Below are 19,908 nucleotides of genomic sequence, written 5' to 3' on the forward strand. Positions count from 1 at the left end.
CAGAATACTCAGTCTGCACAATACTACAATGACGACTATTGTATTGAAAGTGAGAATCAGGATTTTCACTCTAGTTAGGACAGCCATGGACAAAGCAAGGGAGTCGTATCAGTTCCAGTGGATCAGAATGGGCCTTATGTTGAAGTTGTTGCATTGGGTGTTTCAGAGCCATTTCTTTTGGACACTGGTGCAATGAGAAGTTCCATTATTCACTCCAAACTCCCTGGGGCACCTTTGTCTGGCTAAACAAATGTTTCTGTAGGATTCTCTGGCGCCCCAGTTCGTAACCCGGTTTCTTGCCCTTTGCCTATCTCAATTGGTCCTTATAATTTGGAGGCCCCGCTCATTTTAACAACTGGTTGCGGTGAGAATCTGTTGGGTTTGGACTTATTAAAACGTCTTCATGCAACATTGTACTGTTCTCCCTCTGGTGTACATCTTACTTTAGGTGAGAAATTGGTTTCTCCTATGTATTTGTCCAAGGACCACTTCCCACCTGAATTGCATTCCCTTCCTGCTACGCTTTGGGCTACAGGTCTGAATGATGTTGGTTTGCTTCAAATTCCACCTTACGTGGTTACTGTCAAGCCTAATGTTAAATTACCACGCATTCCTCAGTATAAAATTTCTAGTGACGGGGAAAGAGCTCTGTTAGCTATTATTTATGATTTGGTTCAGAAGGGTGTGGTTGAGGAAACTAGAGGAAATGTTTGCAATAGTCCTGTTCTACCTGTTCTTAAACGCACTGATTCCTCTCAGCCTCCTGTCTATCGATTTGTGATCGATCTTCGGGAGGTTAACAAGATTGTTGTGCCCCAGTTTCCTGTCGTCCCAGATATCACTACCTTGCTCACAATGATACCTGCTTCGGCTGCCTGGTTTTCAGTTATCGATCTCAAGAACGCTTTCTTCAGTATTCCTATTGCTGAGGAGAGTAGAGATCTTTTTGGCTTCTCTCTCGGGGGCCGAAGTTTTCGATTTAAACGTGCACCCCAAGGTTATTGTGAGAGTCCCTCCATTTACAGTCAGGCTTTGAAATCTCAGCTTGATGCTTTCACTTTGCCCCCAGGTGCTACTCTTATTCAGTATGTGGATGATTTGTTGATCGCTGCTGATTCAGAGGATGTTTGTAAGGATGTGACTGTTTTGTTGTTGCGTTATTTGTCTGATTTACATCACAAGGTGTCACCCTCTAAACTACAATATTGTCGCCAAGAGGTTACCTATTTAGGTCATCTCTTGTCGAAGGAGGGAAGGCGATTGACCCCAGAACGTATTCAAACAATCGCACAAATGTCTGTACCATCCACACAAAGGGAGGTGCGTGCCTTTTTGGGCATTACCTCTTATTGTAGGCAGTGGATTCAAAATTTTCCTTTGTTGGCATACTTTGCTGGCACTTACTTTGAAAGACACACCCCAACCTCTCCCTTGGACTGACGAATGTCAGAAGAGTTTCTCTGACTTACGTACTGCCTTGTGTTCTGCACCTGTGTTAGGTACTCCAGATTACAGTAAACCTTTCACACTCTATGTTCATGAAAGAGAGGGTTGTGCGTTGTCAGTTCTAACACAACAATTTGGAGACAAACAGCGGCCATGTGCCTATTTTTCGGCTACATTGGATCCAGTAGCCAAGGCATTGCCTAGTTGTCTTAGAGCTACAGCAGCAGCAGCGATCTCCATTCGTCAATCTGCTGGATTGGTATTGGATAACACCCTTGTTGTTATGGTATCAAATGCAGTAGATACTCTTTTGAACAGAACGAAAACACAGCATCTTACGAGTGCCCGCTTGTCTGGGTATGAGCTGACGCTTTTGGCTAGTCATATACACATCAAGCGATGTAATACTTTGAATCCAGCAACATTGTTACCTATTCCAGGAGAGAAAGACACCCAAGAACAACATGATTGTTTTCTCCGTACGGAGGAGGAAACAAAAGGCAGAATAGATTTAAAAGATACACCACTCGTGGACCCGGATGGGATCCTATGGGTGGATGGGTCTTGCTTTAAGCTCTCTAATGGTGAAACGACTGCAGCCTATGCTGTTACCACTTTGCATTCATTTGTAGAGACAGCAAGCATTAGGCAGAATTCAGCCCAAGCAGCTGAATTAATAGCCTTGACCAGAGCTTGTGTATTGGCTGAAGGGAAGAGAGTGAATGTGTTCACCGACAGCCAATATGCATTTGGGGTGGCTCATAGTTTTGGCTGCCTTTGGAGAGAAAGAGGATTCTTTACTTCACATGGTACTAAAATACAGCATGGTCAGTTAGTGAATGATCTTTTGGAATCACTTGTTTTGCCGACCCAGATAGCAATTGTGAAGTGTAGTGCACATAAAAGGATCACTGATGATGTGGGTCGCGGGAATGCTTTTGCAGACGAGATAGCGAAAGAAACAGCGAGAGATGCTACAAGTCGTATGTATGTTGCAGGCCCTGCAAGATGGGTCAGGGAAAGAGGAATGTGTGAGGACACAATAGAAAGTGTGAGAATGATTCAAGAAGAGGCTACAGAGAAGGAATTGAGTAAGTGGAGAGAAAGTACGGGAATGTTGGACGCGACAGGGTGTTAGACGGAATTGTCAGAACACCGGCGTTGGCTGTTACCAGATGCCTATGTATTGCCTGTAGTTACCATGGCGCATGGTCCAGCCCACATGAGTGCGAAAGGGATATGCAAACTTCTGGCTCCAGTATGGCAGAATGAGGGAATCCCTAAATGTGCGGAAAATGTGGTGAAACATTGTATCGTTTGTTTGATGCATAATCCAGGAAAGGGAACCCCCAACTCCGGCAGGTCATTTTGCTCCCCCTACGTATCCTTTTGAGGTATTGCAAATTGATTACATTCATATGGAACGTTGCAATAACTTAAAGTATGTTCTGGTGGTGGTGTGTGCCTTTTCCAGATGGATAGAGGCCTACCCCCTAAAGGATAATACTGCTTTGTCTACTACCAAAGTCCTCTTGAAGGAATTCTTCCCGAGGTTTGATTTGCCGCAAATTGTCTGGAGTGACAATGGGAGTGAATTTGTAGGCCAGATTATGCAGAAGGTGTGTGCAGGCCTTGGTATTAGGCAGAAATTCCATGCTGCAAACCACCCTCAGTCAGCAGGCTTGGTAGAATGCTATAATGGCACTCTAAAACTCAAATAGGCAAAGATTCAGGCCAGCACGGGTCTCGCTTGGCCCGATGCTTTACCTTTGGCACTCTTATCCACGAGAACAACTGTACACTCTCGTTTGGGACTCAGCCCATACGAAGTTGTTTTTGGGCATCCAGCTAACGTTTGGGGAGTCCCACGACCTAAAAAGTACTCTGATATTCCGTACCCTATGTTGATTGACTACTTACATAACCTCACCGTTAAATTGCGTGTTCTTCATCAGCAGGTTCAAAACGCTTTGCTGGAGGCCCCCGCAGACCCAGGGCATTCCATCCAACCCGGAGACTGGGTCTGTCTGAAGAATTTTCAGCGAAAGAAGAATCTGGAACCTCGGTGGGGGCCGCCTTGACAGGTCCTTCTTGTAACACGTACAGCAGTGAAAGTCGTTGGAAAGAAGAACTGGATCCATGACGTGCACTGCAAAAGGGTACCTTTGCCTTTGCCATTTGACCAGTGGGTCCGCAAGGGTATAGGTGATAGTGAGGGCGAAAGGGTCCCTCGGTTGGTGCCTTTCAGTAGTGCACATCTGGATCGGATGAGATCTGAAAAAGAAGACGACGACGTGTTGCAAGAAGCTGTACCATCACATCTGCGACTCAACACAGCAAATCCAGAGACTTTGTTTCGGAAGCAAACGGTACCTGACAAGACTCGGTACAACCTAAGACCTCGATTGACTAAGAACAATTGAACTTTTCTTTTTTTTTTTGGTTACACTTTTAAGAGACATTCTTTTTTACCATCCATCAAATTGCAGGGTCACGGTAGGAGTCTTAGGCTGTGACCTGAGTAGTGACATAGGTCTGCAGGACTTGCAGTGTCATAGGACGGCTAATAACCACAACCAAGTGATCTAGGAAGATTACTGTGAGCAACGCCTTAGAGAATGGATATTGGATTTGAAAAGAATGATAAAAAGCAAAAAATGAATAGCCAATATAGAAAATTGTTGTTTAGTCCATGTGGCGTAACCTTGTGCATTTTAATATGTTCATGTATTTTATTGGCTTGTGTGGGATGGGTCGTTCACACTATGCAGCAAGCACCTGTTCCTACTTCTGTATCTTTGCCTTTGTCCACTACTGTTTTTCCACACCAGTTTTATACACTCCCAGAACATGAACAGATTAGGAGAATAGAATACTTTAACAATTCATTTATCCAGCTGTTGCATCAGCATCAACTGGCAGTCAATACTACTGACTGTTGGGTTTGTGGACTCATGCCTCATAACACAGAGAAAGGGATGCCATATCTAGTCCTTCCGTTTTCTTATGAAGGCTCCGCTTGGGCTTATCTGGCCATGTTTTCCAATGCATACCAGAATCAACTTCGATATCCTCTTGGTGGTCCATATGGTGGAAAAGCTGATTTTAGTCATAGTTCTGTAATAAAGGGAATAGTGGCTATGGCTAGAGTTGCCGAAAGTGGTAAGATTCCCGTTGATGAGAAACGAGCGTATGATGGTTGAAACGTGACTTGTTACGTTACTAGCCTCAGAGATAAGGCTAGACAAGGAAGATCACCACCAATTTGGACCATACCTCATCGAGGAAATTTGTGTTTACAGATAAATGGTCAGAATATTAAAAACCAACAGGAAAAGAGTGTTTGTTCTCGAACATACATCTATTCATCCCAGATTTCCTCACCATTAGTACCATCTCAGGGTACATACTTCGTCTGCCACGACAGAGCGTACACATGGCTCCCCACCAACTTTTCAGGAACGTGTTATGTAGCCTTTCTTCTCCCTCCAACATACACTGTTCCTTCAGGTCATCATAGAAATAGATTTGGCAGAGGGGTTATCAATACTAAAGACACATCAGGACAAGAGGGAGGGGACTTTCTCAAAGGGTTCCTTCCTTTCTGGGGCCCGATGGCCAATAGCAGAAACATTAGACAGTTAGTTCGTGTTGTTGAGGCTACCATAAACGTGACTTCCGGAGCCTTGAGTAATCTAATAGCCGAACTTCAGGCAGACCGCCTTATGACTCTGCAGAACCGTAGGTTCTAGATATTGTTCTTGCAGATCGCGGAGGAGTCTGTAAATTGATCAGGTCTAGTTGCTGCATTTATATTCCTGATAATGCCCCTACAGTATACCAAGCCATCTCTAAATTGCACGTAATTTCCGAGTCGATTCACCAGGATGCAGGAGATTGGTCTATAATGGGATGGTTCTGGGGACTACTGTCCACATGGGGATGGAAGGTATTAACCTTCCTTGGAATGGTTATGGCTATCATTTTCACTTGTTGCCTTTGTGTACAGTGTGGCCCTTCCATTTGCGGCCTTTGTACCACTATATGAGTCCCAAGACCTGTGTCACAGAGAACAGAGCACATTAAAATGATGTTGCAGCAACAGCTCGACGACCTCATGGCCATTGACATCGACTCAGACTAACTTGAGTCTTTTGTGTCTTGCCTGAGTAATGGCAAAAGGAGGGCCTGAGGTTCTTTGATTTTCGACTTCATTCCGTATTTAGCCGCCATTTTGTGTCCTGTCGCCATTTTGTATTGCCTTCACTCAGGCAGCACGGCGACCGGAGTGTTTTTGCCATTTCCAGCTGCTATGTGTCTCTTCTGTTAAAAAGTAACCTCCTGCCCTTGCTTACGAAACCGATGTCAGGGTCTGGCCGAGTCCACTAGTCCATGTCTGGACTGATTGATCCCTGTCTCGACTGACTGTTTGGTTTTCTCTATTCTTTCCTTATTCGATCTTATCCAACTGGCCTTCGCTATTCTTCTCTTGTATTCTCTTGTTACTCAACTATCCTTTGAGGCACCCAAATATGTCCTGCCACCTGCAAATTAGATTACAGGCACTAGTACTGATTACATTGAGGGGAGGGTTGACACACGGGGTCTGAAAGAAGGGCGTATTTGGGACATTCGATAGCTTGTTTTCCAACTTTTCCTATTGGTTAGCCTTGTATGTATTGGGAGTATACGTTGTAAATATGTGTGCTATAAAAGATTGTGCGCCACGGAATTGAAGTGGCAGTCTCCTAAGAACCTACTTTGTACTTCTGGGACAACTGTGCTTAGCTGCAGCTAATAAACCTGATTTTCTACGCCTAACAGAGTGTCTCGTGTCTCTGTCTGACAAGGCAGGTGAACTCGGAGATTTAAGGCGTGCCCTGCGCCGCCAGGCCCATAAGGCCCGGTTCTTCATATCCTAGATGTTGACCACGCATGGGGCATCTTGGTCTAAGCTTCTGCAGCTCTTACAGCTTAGTCACCTGCCAGAGTTTCAGAACTGATCCTCCCTAAACTTAGTATGTCTACTGCATGTTGGTGGCTAAATCTCCAAACAGCACACCCTTGTCGATGAAAGGCTCTATAATTGAGTCCAAGAGTCTTGAGTGTAGAAATCGGCTTTCACAACGCGATAACTGTTTAATGAGCATTGTCAATAGACGAACCCTGTTAGCTCTTATAGAGTTCTTGCAGTGCTTTGAGTTTCCTCTAGACAATGTGTTTTGCAAAGGGGCACAGGCAGTAGCATGAAGCAGTAGTCCAAGCATGACGTTTATGGCCTTAAAAGCTTTATCAATGTTAGTGGTCAGAGAGAAACACTCTGATGTCCATGCACCCCAGAGAAAAGTATTCTACGAGTATTGAAATGAGACGGGGAACAACCTTGTTTATTTCTGTTGGTTTCACCCAGAAAGCCCAGAGTGCCATTTCTTCGGATTCAGAAGCCTGGACTCTGATTGTCATAGAGATAAATATGGACTGGTTTCTCTGGATGCTAAAATGATTGATACAGAAACAGAAAACTGATACAATCGATAGATACACTTGGTGAATTTAATTTTAAACATTTACTAAGTTTCTTCTAACTAGAACATGGGGATTGTTCCTTCCATGGAATTTCTGTTTTTGACTTAATCGGTGTGGTTAAGAAAGTTGCAGGTTGTTGTGAAAGCAGAGATTAAATAATGCAGGCTATTCTGTGACACCGGTAGCTTCCTGTCACAAATCATGCCTTGCCATGTAGCACACTTGATTCACCAGTAGAACTGTGGGTTTACTTACAATAATCCCTTCCATTTCAACTTTGGTACTTTAGACAAAACCTTGCCACAGTATCTTAATTCTGCTCCACCCCACTGTTCCTGTACTGGTAACTCCCATATATTTTGTTTATGCACTATTTCTGACATTTAGCACCTCTCTCAACACCCACCTGTTTCAGTACTGGGATGACACATATAGAGCCACATGTACGACCGCTTTATGTTGTGTGTTCCTAATTGTGACTTTTTGCGTCTCGCAATTAGAAAGTCGCAAAATTAGATGTACTCATGTGTTACAGACACATTTACCGATTCCTAAAGGTGTCGCAATTGACCTACCTCATCAATATTCATGAGGTAGGTTGCAATTTCAGACTCATTATGAATCTATAAAATACAGAGACGGTGGCCTGCAGGTTTTTCTTAAAGGATCAAAAAAGAGAAATTAAACGTTTCAGTGTCATTTTTTAAGAGTAGGCAAAGGTCCATGGGACTGCTCTAAATAAACATTTTCTCAACCATTCACACAGAGTTCCTTCCAGTTTGCGACTGGCGCACCACCTACTTGTAGTAGGCAGTAAACTGCAAATGTTTTGCGACCACATTCCTGTGGAAAAACACTCATACATCCCCTTGCGACTCGCTATAAGGAAGGGACGCCCCTTCCTAATACCGACTCCCAAACCCTATTTTGAGAGTTGGTAATAGGTTACAGACTCACAAAATATAGTTACTACAAGTCAAAAGGCTATTTAGCAGTTGCACATGGCCTGAATTTCCATTTCCAACCCCTAAAATGTTTTGTACATGTGGCCCAAAGCTCTGTCAGTGCAGTTCTCTTCTTTCTGGTGTACAGATGGCAGGGTTTCAGGACGGTTGCCTAGTCGGTAGGTCGCACAAGTGCATTGCTCTTCCAGTCATTTTCAGTAATGGTCTGCACCAGCTGCCCATGACTTCCCTCCAGAGAACATCTGCTCTCCTTTGGTGGCCTCCTCACTAAGTGGTGTGATCCGTGTTATGCCTGATTTAATCAGATATCCTATTCTTCCAGAGTGGCATCTGGTGTAGTAGTGCAGGAAAGATGTTCCGGGCTGGTGAGGGGAAGCTGGACAACAAAGTTGGGGTACGTCCATACACTATCCCGAGACTGACCGTGTTCTGCTTGAGGTCGGCTGTTTTTCTGCACTCCAGGTAACAATTCTTGGTACCTCTTACAGGAATTCTGGTCACTATTTCTAACATCACTAGATCTGAGGGGACAGTGTGTGCACAGTAGTTTGATGCCTAGTCTGCTAGCTGTCTCAGAATCTAGAGCTTACCTTAGGGCGTGTATGCTGCATATTGCACAATACCTAGTTCAGTCACAAGTTGACAAAAATCTTTTCCTGCCCGCTACCACTTTCACTGTTACTATTCTTTTTACTGCCTGAATGGTCTTGACATTGCCTTGCCAATGCAAGAAACTTACAGATTCACTTGCTAATCTGGAATTAAGAAAGTGCACACATATGTGTAAGTCTGCTAATGTTCTCAAGTCCTAATATTCAACAACATCTGCTGTTCCAGCAACCGACCCTCCTTGCTCCCCGCACATGCGCTCCTACATGCAAAATGAACACATCTGCCACTGTACCTAAACCCGTAAACCTACAGTAAAAAGTATTCTTGTCTCTCCCTTCAGTTTAAGTAATCCACAACTTTAACAATCCTGCTCTATCTTGACCTGCTACAGTTCTTCCTATTTTGGTAATGCACCTTAATCAGAGTATTTCTGTTCATTTGGAGCCAGTACATGACAGAGTAAAAGAAAGAATGAGTTTAAACATTTCTATACCTTTGATTTCCTTATACAGGCTAAATGGCATATCTGTCCCTTCTAGCTCGCTGTATTAAATTAAGTGCTTCAAAACAGGCCAGACTAGCCTCAACTGAGCAACAGTGCTACATGGATGGTAAGGTTTGCTCTTCATCCTGAAAGAGACTGGGAACGTCTGGTTGCTGCCAGTATAAAAGCTCTGTGTGATCCAACTGGCCTTCTCTGGTGTTCTACGCCGGATTCCACTTGGAGTTTACTTAATCATGCTGCGATGAGTCCTTCACTCACTGGCATGCTAATGTGGGCGGTGAGAAGAGGGGTACTCTTTCCTTCCCTCAGGACAAATACCTGCAAAAAATTAAAAGATACAATTAACCTACTACATAATATGGTTCTCCATGGCTGCATATTAATCCCGCTAACTGTAGTCCCTTTCTACTGCTTTGACTCCTGATAGCACCACATCTCATTTATTTCCTTCTCCCAAGCTCTGGAATCAAGTGGAACTAGAACTCTGCTACTTCTCTTTCTTCTTGCAATGGTAGCAGATGCCACAATGTATTTATGTAGTGTGTGATTGCTGAGAGGCTCCATGTGCTAAAATTAATCCTGGTCGGCATGTAAATCTGTCACCATAACATAATTTCAGTAACAGTCAAACACCAGTGCCCAACAAACATGAATACAGTAATCGAGAATGATTGCCAACCTGTCACATGCTGCTATGGTCATTAACCCGAGCAAGGAACATGCACTGAACAGCAGCCATGAAAGTATACCTTTTGCTCTTCTTACATTATTTTAAAGATTGTGTAACCAATTCTAATATAAACATGCACGTTGATTATGTTCACCTTCTAAAAAGATTGCACAGGCGTTTGACCGGGTTCATTGGCCCTATCTCTGACAGGTACTAAGCAGATTTGGTATTGGGGAACAATTTATGCGGTGGGTGAACTGTATATACCGTAGCCCACAGGCACGCATCAGAGTGAATAGGGTCGCCTCTCGTCCTTTTCAGTTTGGGCGGGCCACGAGACAGGGGTGCCCACTCTCACCTTTCCTATTTGCGCTCTATATGGAGCCGTTTGCCGAAAGAGTTAGACAACTCCCTACCATCACCGGGATTCGGATGGGAGCTAGAGAGCATAAGATTTCGTTCTATGCGGATGACGTGGTGTTATTTCTGACACAACCGCTACTCTCTCTCTCTCCCCTGTTAGAAGAGATAGAGGCATTTAGCGTGACCTCGGGTTTTAAAATCAACCTGCAAAAGACGCAGGCCCTCAGCCTAACATTGCCCAAAATAGGCCAGCAACAAGTAGCGGCACAGTTCCCATTCTCATGGGCCTCTAGTGGCATTACGTATCTGGGGATCCGGGTTTTCCCAACAGTTGATTGCTCAGGTGAACTACTTGGAGATCCTAACCAAAGTACGTAAGGAGCTGCTCAGCTGGAAGAAACACGTTCTCTCATGGTTTGGCAAGATTGCTGCAATCAAGGTGACGATTTTACCCTGTATTCTTTACCTAATGCAGACGCTCCCACTATGCCCGCCGCCCAAAATATTGTCCCAGCCACAGCTGCTCGTTGAGGGTTTCATATGGGGTGGGAAGAGGGCACGCATAGCTCGTCACCTGACGTACCTGAGGCAAGAGGAGGGGGGACTCGGGGTCCCGCATCTGGGGCGTTATTATGAGACAGTGCAATTATGCTATATGATAGAGTGGTATAAACTAGAATTAGAAAAACATTGGTGTTTTATCGACCACTGGGTAGCCGGTATACACATCTGCAAGGTCCCCTGACTTCCCAAACAACACCGTCCACAGGACGTGTACATCTCTCCGGTCTTGAGGCCCACCACGAAGGTATGGGACAGAGTACAAGGGAGATATGAGCTCTCGACTGTCATGTCCTCTTTGACCCCTTTTATAGGTAACCCGAATTTCCGCCCTGCTAATACAGGGAATGCGTACTTGAAATGGCAGGCAGCCAATTGCAAATGCATAGGGGACTTTTTTGATACACAGGGAGTTATGGACTTCCCCTCAATTAGTGTCGGGCTTTGGGATCCCCAAAGAAGTGTATTGGCAGTACTTGGTGCTACGTCACTGGGTCACCCAGCCCAAGGTATGTCCACACGAAGGTCGTCCTCTTACAAAGTTTGAGCTCTGGTTCATCACCCATACCTCAAATAAAGTCTCTTATCAGATATCAACAACTTTCTGAACAAAGCTTAGAACCCCTCTAAATCCCCAGCGCAGCGCAGGTGGGAATCAGAATTGAAGCGGGAATTTTCCCTGAAGGAGTATGCAGACATTATCCTTAGGCCCAGGGCCTCCTCCTGGAGTATCACGGGTAAGGAAATGTTATTGAAATTGCGCATTATTGGTACTATACCCCGGCACACATCGCCCGGTGGAAACCACGCAGCGACGATCTCTGTTGGCACCGGTGTGGGTAGACAGGCACACTGACGCACATTCTATCGCAATGTCCTAAGATACAAGCCTTTTGGGACTCTAGCCTATCTGATATTGATACCAAATACCATACGGAACTCCCTATATTTCCTAGTTACATCCTATTGGGACTCCCCAACCCTCTTGCATATCCCCTTAAATCCTATAGGGGTAGAGAGATTATTTTGACACTAGGGGCGGCTAAACAAGTGCAACTATCAAGGTGGGGCAAGGAAGACATCCCAACAAAATTAGACTGGCTTCATAGAGTCTGGGAGGTCGTGGGTATGGAAAGGATCACAGCTGGGATTAACCGCACAGTGCCCAAATTTTATGAGACTTGAGGCTCCACTGTGGCTTATTTATCCTCGGAGTTTGTAGAGCTCACATGGTCAAGGTATTTATGGGTACTCCAGTTCCCCACTACTCCCCCTGCCGGCGAGCAACCCGCCCAGGAAGAGGTGGTGCTTCCCATTGGCTAGAACCCTACTCAGTCGAGCGATGGGAAATGTGTAGGCCTCTGACTATCTTATTTTCTATCCCTTTGGTTTTCTTTCTCTTACTTTCTCTCTCTTCTTTCTCTATATTTCACAATACACGTATAATTCTTGCTATTACCCACCAGCCATTGGTTGTAGGTGGGTGTTGTGTTTAAATTGCTCACCTACAATTTAAATAAAATTATTCAACCATAAAAAGATTGCAGACAATGCTCTATGATTTTGTCTTTTTACAATGTAGGCTACCATCCAGTCACCCAGCCTGGATACAAGGCAGACTATGGGCCTGATTTAGAGTTCGGAAGGCGGGTTACTCGGTCACAAACGTATTACAAGTGCATTATATCCGTGGTTCTTGTAATACAGCAGACAGAAAATCCATCACATTTGTGATGGAGAAACCTGTTCGTCAAACTCTAAATTGGGCCCAGAAGAACAAGTTACTTACCTTCGGTAACGCTTTTTCTGGTAGATACAATATCTGCCTGTGGATTCCTCACTTTGTGAATATCCCCTTCCGTCAGCAACATTCGGAAATTATTTTCGTAGCTTCGCGCCGACGTGGACTTGGACGTCATAGAGGCACGGCATCGCTCGCGACTCCACTGACGTCACCGACGCCTATAACAGGCCCACGCTGGCGTGATGACATCAGTTCCGCCCTTTTTTCCATGCCTTCGAGGCACACAGACGGACCAATGACAGTAGATATATACACAGTATACACAGTACAAATATCAAGGAAACACACACAGTGTGAAGCAAATGCAAGAAAACATTTGAAGTAAACAACTCCTTGACCATAAATAGAAACATAATAGAAACTCTGGCATAGAAGAGTGGACAACGGGGAGGCGGGTGGGTCAGTGAGGAATCCACAGGCAGATATTGTATCTACCAGAAAAAGCGTTACCGAAGGTAAGTAACTTGTTCTTCTGATAGATACATCTGCCGTGTGGATTCCTCACCTTGTGAATAGAGTCCCACAGCAGTCCCCACTCCCGGAGGAGGGTGTCCACTCTTCTAGACCAAGAAATCTTGGAGGACAGAGCGTGCAAAGTGACCGTCCCTCCTCACCTCGGAATCCAAGCAGTAATGCTTCGCGAAAGTGTGGAGGGAAGACCAAGTCGCCGCCCTACAAATATCCTCTACAGGAACACCTCTAGCCAATGCAGAGGTTGACGACTTAGCTCTAGTAGAATGAGCCCTTATACCCTCTGGAGGTTCCTTACCGGCCAAAGAGTTGCAGATCTTTATACAGAGGACGATCCATCTTGATAACCTTCTTTTATGGACCGCTCTTCCTCTCTTGCAGCCCGCAAAGCCAACGAAGAGCTGGTCATCCAAACGACAGTCTTTAGTTCTGTCCAGGTAAAAAGACACCGCCATCTTGGGCTCCAGACGGTGTAACCTCTCCTCCTTGGAAGGGTGTGGGGGAGGATAAAGGGTAGGAAGGGTAACAGATTGACCAAGGTGGAAAGGAGTCACCACCTTAGGCAGAAAAGCAGCCCTGGTCCTAAGAACCATTCGATCAGCATGAATGGACAAGAAAGGGGGCTTGGAACTAAGAGCTTGAAGCTCACTTACCCTCCTTGCCGAGGTTATTGCAACGAGGAAAACCGTCTTAAGAGTCAAAAGCTCATAGGACATTTGTGAAGAGGCTCAAAGGGAGCACCCATCAGAAAGGTCAAAACAAGATTTAAATCCCACTGAGGCACAACAAAAGGAGTAGGAGGGAACTTATTTGTGAGGCCCTTCAAAAACCTTAAAACCACAGGAGATTTAAAAAGAGATGGCTGGTCATGCAAGCAGAGAAATGCCGACTGCTGAAAGATAGCCCTTCACTGTGGCAACAGCAAGCCCCTGTTGCGCCAGAGAAAGGGCAAACTGGAGAACATCAGACAAATGGGCTCTCAAAGGGTCTATAGATTTCTCTCCACACCAAGTGACAAATTTTGACCACCTATAAGAATAGATGGACTTAGTGGAGTCACGCCTGGCTGATAAGATGACATAAACCATGTCAGGCGGGAGAGAAAAAGAACTCAGGTTGCCCCGTTCAATCTCCAGGCATGAAGGTGTAAGGTCTGGAGGTGGGGGTGTAGAACCTGCCCCTCCATCTGGGAGAGGAGATCTGCCCTGTGAGGGAGACGGAGCGGCGGGTGAGAAGAGAGGTGGAGAAGGTCTGAGTACCACACCCTTCTTGGCCAGTCCGGGGCGACCAATATGACTTGGGCCCGGTCTTGGCGAATCTTCCTCAGAACCCGAGGAATCAAAGGTATGGGAGAGAACTGCCGACTGAGACTGTCTGCACGAACGTTCTGAACACCGGCCAGATGATTTGCCATCAGACAAATCTGATGGTCCTGAACCCAGGACCAGAGACGCGGAGCCTCTCTGCAGAGACACTGCGACCCCACTCCTCCCTGCTTGTTGATGTACCACATCGCGGTCGTGTTGTCCGTCAGGACCTAAACCAACCGACCGCGAAGGGAAGGGATGAAGGCCTTGAGCGCCAGACGAATCGCCCGCAACTCTAGAAGGTTGATATGAAGCAACCTTTCCTCTGGAGACCAAAGACCCTTGACCTCCAGGTCCCCCAGATGAGCACCCCACCCTAGAGTGGATGCATCCGTTATTACCGTGGCCACCGATGGAGGAAGTTGAAAAGGCTTTCCTTGGGACAGATTGCCTTCCACGCTCCACCAAGACAGATCCGCCGCAGTTTCTCTGGAGATCCTCACTGACTCCCTGAGATCTCCGTTGTGCTGATACCACTGCCTGCGGAGGCACCACTGGAGTGCCCTCATGTGCCAGCGTGCATGGTTGACCAACAGAATGCAAGAAGCCATCAGACCGAGCAGGCGAAAGACCTTCAGGACTGGAACAACCGCTCCATTGAAGAACAAAGGAATCATTTCCTGTATGTCGCGAATCCTTTGAGGAGGAGGGAATGCACGACATACAGTAGTGTCCAGTACCGCACCTATGAACAGGTTGCGCTGGGAGGGCACCAGGTGAGACTTGGGTACATTTATCGAAAAACCCAACCTGTGCAACAAATGAGTCGTCTCTTGCAGACGATGGAGCACCTTCTCTGGCGACTCCGCTTTGATCAGCCAGTCATCCAGATACGGGAATACAGGAATCCCCGACCTCCTGAGATGTGCTGCCACCACTGCCATCACCTTGGTGAAGACTCGAGGCGCAGTAGTAAGACCAAACGGAAGGACCGCAAACTGGTAGTGTTGCGACCCAACCGTAAAACGGAGATACTTCCTGTGCGACTTCAAGATGTGAATATGAAAATACGCATCCTGCAAGTCGATCGACACCATCCAGTCCTCTTCCAGCAGCGCTTGAAGAACCTGTGCAAGAGTGAGCATCTTGAACTTTTCCTGTTTCAGGTAAAGGTTCAAGATCCTGAGATCCAGGATTGGCCGAAGCCTGCCATCCTTCTTGGGGATCAGAAAATACCGGGAGTAGCATCCATGACCCCTCTCCTGCTCCGGAACCACCTCTATCGCACCCTTTCTGAACAGTGCCAGGACTTCTTCCTGCAGGAGAAGCAGGTGGTCCTCCGAACAAAAACCCTGGCAAGGAGGGTAATTTGGGGGAAATTCCCGAAAAGGAAGAGGATACCCATTCTCCACGAGATTGAGAACCCAAAGATCCGAGGTTATCAATTCCCAATCTCGTAGAAAATGGGTAAGCCGGCCCCCCACTGGGCCCACATGAGCCGGAATGGCGGATCTAGGGCTGCTTTGCTGCGTTGGCAGGGGGCTGGGAAGGGGAAGAGGAGGAGATTTGACGGCCTCGAGAACGACCTCTTTGTTTGCCCCTATAAGACCTGTACAGTGTGTTTTGTTGCTGCTGCGGCTGCTGCTGCGTAGATTTGTAGGATTGAAAGGAAGATCTGCTAAATCCTCTAGTACGCCTTCCAAAAGTGCCCCTGGTCTGAAGGCCCAACGACTTGGCTGTCGCTCTGCTGTCTTTAAAGCGTTCTAAAGCAGCGTCTGCCTTCTTGCCAAACAAAGCAGATCCGTTGAAGGGGAGATCCAACAACGTAGATTGGACATCTGAAGAAAACTCACTCGACTTCAGCCACGCAGCTCTCCTCGTAGCTACAGAAGAGCCCATGACCCTTGCCACAGAGTCCGCCGTGTCCAACCCACTCTGAATCACCTGCCTTGCTGCAGCCTGAGTGTCAGAGATAACCTCCTGGAAGTCTTTTCTATCCTCCTCAGGTAATTTGGGTACCAACTGTTTTACCATGTCCATAAGGGCGTGAATATAACGCCCCATCAGGCAGGTCGCATTTGTGGACTTCAGTGCCATACTAGAAGAGGAGAAAATCTTTTTAGCAGCCTGATCCTGCTTTCTCAACTCTTTTTCAGCTGGAACCTTAGGAAAAGCTCCTGTTGATCGCTTGGAAGAGGCAGCCTGCACCACCAAACTCTCAGGCAGAGGGTGAGTAGATAAAAACTTTGGGTCATCTGGAGCAGTCCAGTACCTTCTGGCAACAGCCCTAGACACAGCAGGAGCTGACAAGGGTTTCTTCCAAACCTCTAGAATAGGATCTCTAAGGGCATCATTAAAGGGCAGCAATGGTTCAGTCACCGATGATGGAGAGTAAAGAACCTCCGTGAGTAGATTTGATTTGAACTCAGCAGTAGGTAAAGCAATGTTCAACAAATTTGCCGCTTTTTTAATCACAACGTGGTAAGGAGCCACATCTTTAGAGGGTTCGTCTGTTATTGAAACCAAATCCCACTCAGGGGACAGTTCAAGGCCACTGGGCACCGAAAGATCCTCATAAGGGTCCTCAGGATCCTGTAGCTCACCTTCCTCCAAATACTCCTCACGATAGCTCTCTTCTTCCATCAGCCTCTGGGCTTCACGCCTCGACCTGTGCTTCACTTTCGAAGCCGTCGGATCCGCTGTCGACTCCGTCGAAGTCGGAGCCGGCGCTGAGCCCGACGTCGGACGAGGAAGAATTCCACGACGTCGTTCGGGGTTCGGTACCATAGATGATGGAATCGGCGTCGAAGGATTCGGCGTCATCGACTTCGGCGTCGATGGCTTCGGAGTCGAAGGCCTCGCCAGTGTCGGAAAATGCCAATGCGGCACCGGAGCCGGCATAAAGGGCATAAAGGGCGCAAGTGCATAGGTTTGGGGAACACCCAAACCAAACGCCATCGGACCCGTGGGACCAACAGGAACCCCAGAGGGGTACATAGCCCTGGAGTAGATACCATACATCGCATTTAGAAAATGCGTCGGATCCTGACCTGGAGCCGGGAAGGCTGGGTACGAACCCCCAGGCGGCTCTTGAGGGCGTGGAGTCAATACGACGTCGACCTCCTCTTCAGGCTGGTGCACCGGAGTCGACAGACCTTCGGGCAATGGAGCCTCTCCCTCTCCAACCATCTCCTCCTCACCTTCATCCTCCCGATCCGGAGAATGGGATGGAACCGGAGATGGATTCGCTGTCTGCTTTGGCGAACCAGGCGAATTCGCATGTGACGCCTCACCTCCGGGGTCCTGTTCTTCCGAAGCCGAAGACACCACTTCTTTTTCGACCAGCTTCACTTGCGACTTCGGCTTACAACCCGAATCTTTCTTCGAATGATGTTGGGATTCATGAAATCTTTTCTTATGTTTCTTTTTTGAAGATCGCGAAGCATGAGCCGAGGACGAATCCGAACGCGACCTCGAGAGAGAGCTCTTGACCTCGAGCGTCGAGTCCGCGACCTCGATTTCTTCTTCTCCTTACTTCCTTTAAGCTTTGCAACAATAAGCTTAGCTTCTCTCTCCCGGAGGGCCTTAGGAGTCATCTTCTTACAGGATCGGCAGTCTTCGACATCGTGGTCGGAGCTAAGACACCATAAACAGCATTCATGCGGATCCGTAATGGACATGGTTCTGCCGCATTCTCCACAGGCTTTAAAACCCATCTTCTTTGAAGACATGTTGAAAGAGGAGATAAAGGAACACCAACAATACAAAGTAACAAAGTCACTGTAAAAGCTACGGACGATCCCTAGAAAACCGTTAGCATCGACGACGCGGAAAAAAGGGAACTGATGTCATCACGCCGGCGTGGCCATGTTATAGGCATCGGTGACGTCAGCGGAGTCGCGAGCGATGCCGTGCCTCTATGACGTCCAAGTCCACGTCGGCGCGAAGCTACGAAAAGAATTTCCGAATGTTGCTGACGCAAGGGGATTTTTACAAGGTGAGGAATCCACACGGCAGATGTATCTATCAGAATCTGAGCATTTTGAATCTGCCTTTCAGTAGGAAGGCATTCAGAGGGTGAAGATGTAAGACCGGCTGAAACCCTCTATCCTTCTTCAGCACAAGGAAATAGCGAGTGTAACAACCTGTCCCTATTTCCTAGTACAGAACCCTCTCCATTTCTTTTTTGGAGAGAGAAGCTTGCACCTCCCACATTAGAATGGACAGATGCTCCTCAGAGAACCATTTTGGTGTTGGAGGGAGGTGCTGTGGGGCACAAAGACAGAGAAGGGCACAATTCTGCTGAATGATCTGGAGGACACATCGGTTGGATGTGATGGATCACCATCCTGAGAGAGAGTACTGGATTCTACCTCCCTCATGGTGGCTGTGCACCGCTAACAGCAAGCTAAACTTGCTTGGCGACTATTGCTACAGGAGTGGGGGACTGGGAGGATTGATTCCCAAGATTACCTCTGTGTTGCCTGCCAGATCCAAGTCCTCCAATTAGAAAGGACAGGAGTGACTAAGTTAGGCTGGGGAGACTGGTGTTACCTTCACTCCAACCCCCTAGAGGAGCCTCGGATGTCCTAAACTGGTCAGGAAACTGTTTGGAAGGGGCCAAAAGGCCCTGGGAATGTGCTGCGGCTCTACTCTCCTTGAAACCTTCCAAGGCAGAATCTGCTTTCTCACTAAATAGGTGTGAGTCATCAAAAGGCATATCCACAAGGAAATCTTGTACGTCTTCTGAAAATATCTGTGGAACACTTGGCAACAGCACACCACACTGGTGCCAACTGCCGGTCCCAGACAATTAACAGTATCACGGTCAGCACAAATCATGAATTTGGTGCATCGTGACAATCTTGAAAGGTTTAAGCCTAGGAGGCTGACGGAAGCTGGCTCTGTATATAGTATACCAAAGTAAGATATAGTGTACACAGAGTCCCGGGGATCCCCAGAGGTATAGCAGAGGCTAAATTAGATAATCACTAACAGCGCTCTTTGTGGTAGTGTGGGCAAGCAGTTAGGCTTATCAGGAGTGTGTGTTAAGCATTTATTGTATACACTCAATCAATGACTGATTACACACACACTCAGGACAGAATCCAGAATTGGGTAAGTATAAAAAAGGTATGCTAATATCAGCCCAATAAACAAATAATACTGCCTGACCTCAGTGCTAAGGTAGCTGCAGAGAAGGATTAGGTGCATACGTGTAATCCTAGTTCTCTTCTTCGGGAATCTTCATCAAAGTCATAAGCATTAGAATATTCCTGCCTATGTGCGGGGACTCAGAAGCACATATTAATTATATATTAATATCTAATGGCAGTCGGCAGTAGGTAGTTATAGTTAGGACCTAGTTTCCATAGGAAAAGCGTTATTTGATTTGCCAATATCTCTGGCGCCATTTGACGAATGCTTCAAAATTAATGGCCTGCTCATTTCAGCTGCTGTGTTGAAAGTTTTGGGGTGATTCTTCAACAGAGGCCGAGAAAACAGGGGGGTCCCAAAATGCGTTTTCTCCATGTTAACTTCCAGAGGAAACTTTAGACAAGGCTACGACCCCGAACTGCTGAACGGAATTACACTGAATTTGGCAAAAAGGTAGCTCTTGGTTCAGAAAGCGTTCTTTTTGTTAAATGGTGTAAATCTGTTCAGTGGTTTGTGAGATA

The 19,908-nt window shown here is 46.6% G+C and overlaps 1 protein-coding gene across 2 annotated transcripts in view; it reads right to left on the reverse strand.

Moving 5' to 3' along the window:
• Nucleotides 1-6,806: 6,806 nt before the first annotated feature.
• BBS1 (Bardet-Biedl syndrome 1) overlaps nucleotides 6,807-19,908 on the reverse strand; it is a 541,250-nt gene continuing 528,148 nt past the window's right edge. The window contains exon 17 of one of the 2 annotated variants that reach the window (XM_078660785.1): nucleotides 6,807-9,372. In XM_078660785.1, coding sequence (XP_078516911.1) covers nucleotides 9,286-9,372 — 87 coding nt within the window. In that variant the 3' untranslated portion in view covers nucleotides 6,807-9,285. The remainder of the gene's footprint in view (nucleotides 9,373-19,908) is intronic. The other variant, XM_078660786.1, reaches the window with a different exon arrangement.

This window comes from Lissotriton helveticus, chromosome 9, assembly GCF_964261635.1.
Source record: "Lissotriton helveticus chromosome 9, aLisHel1.1, whole genome shotgun sequence".
Taxonomy (NCBI): domain Eukaryota; kingdom Metazoa; phylum Chordata; class Amphibia; order Caudata; family Salamandridae; genus Lissotriton; species Lissotriton helveticus.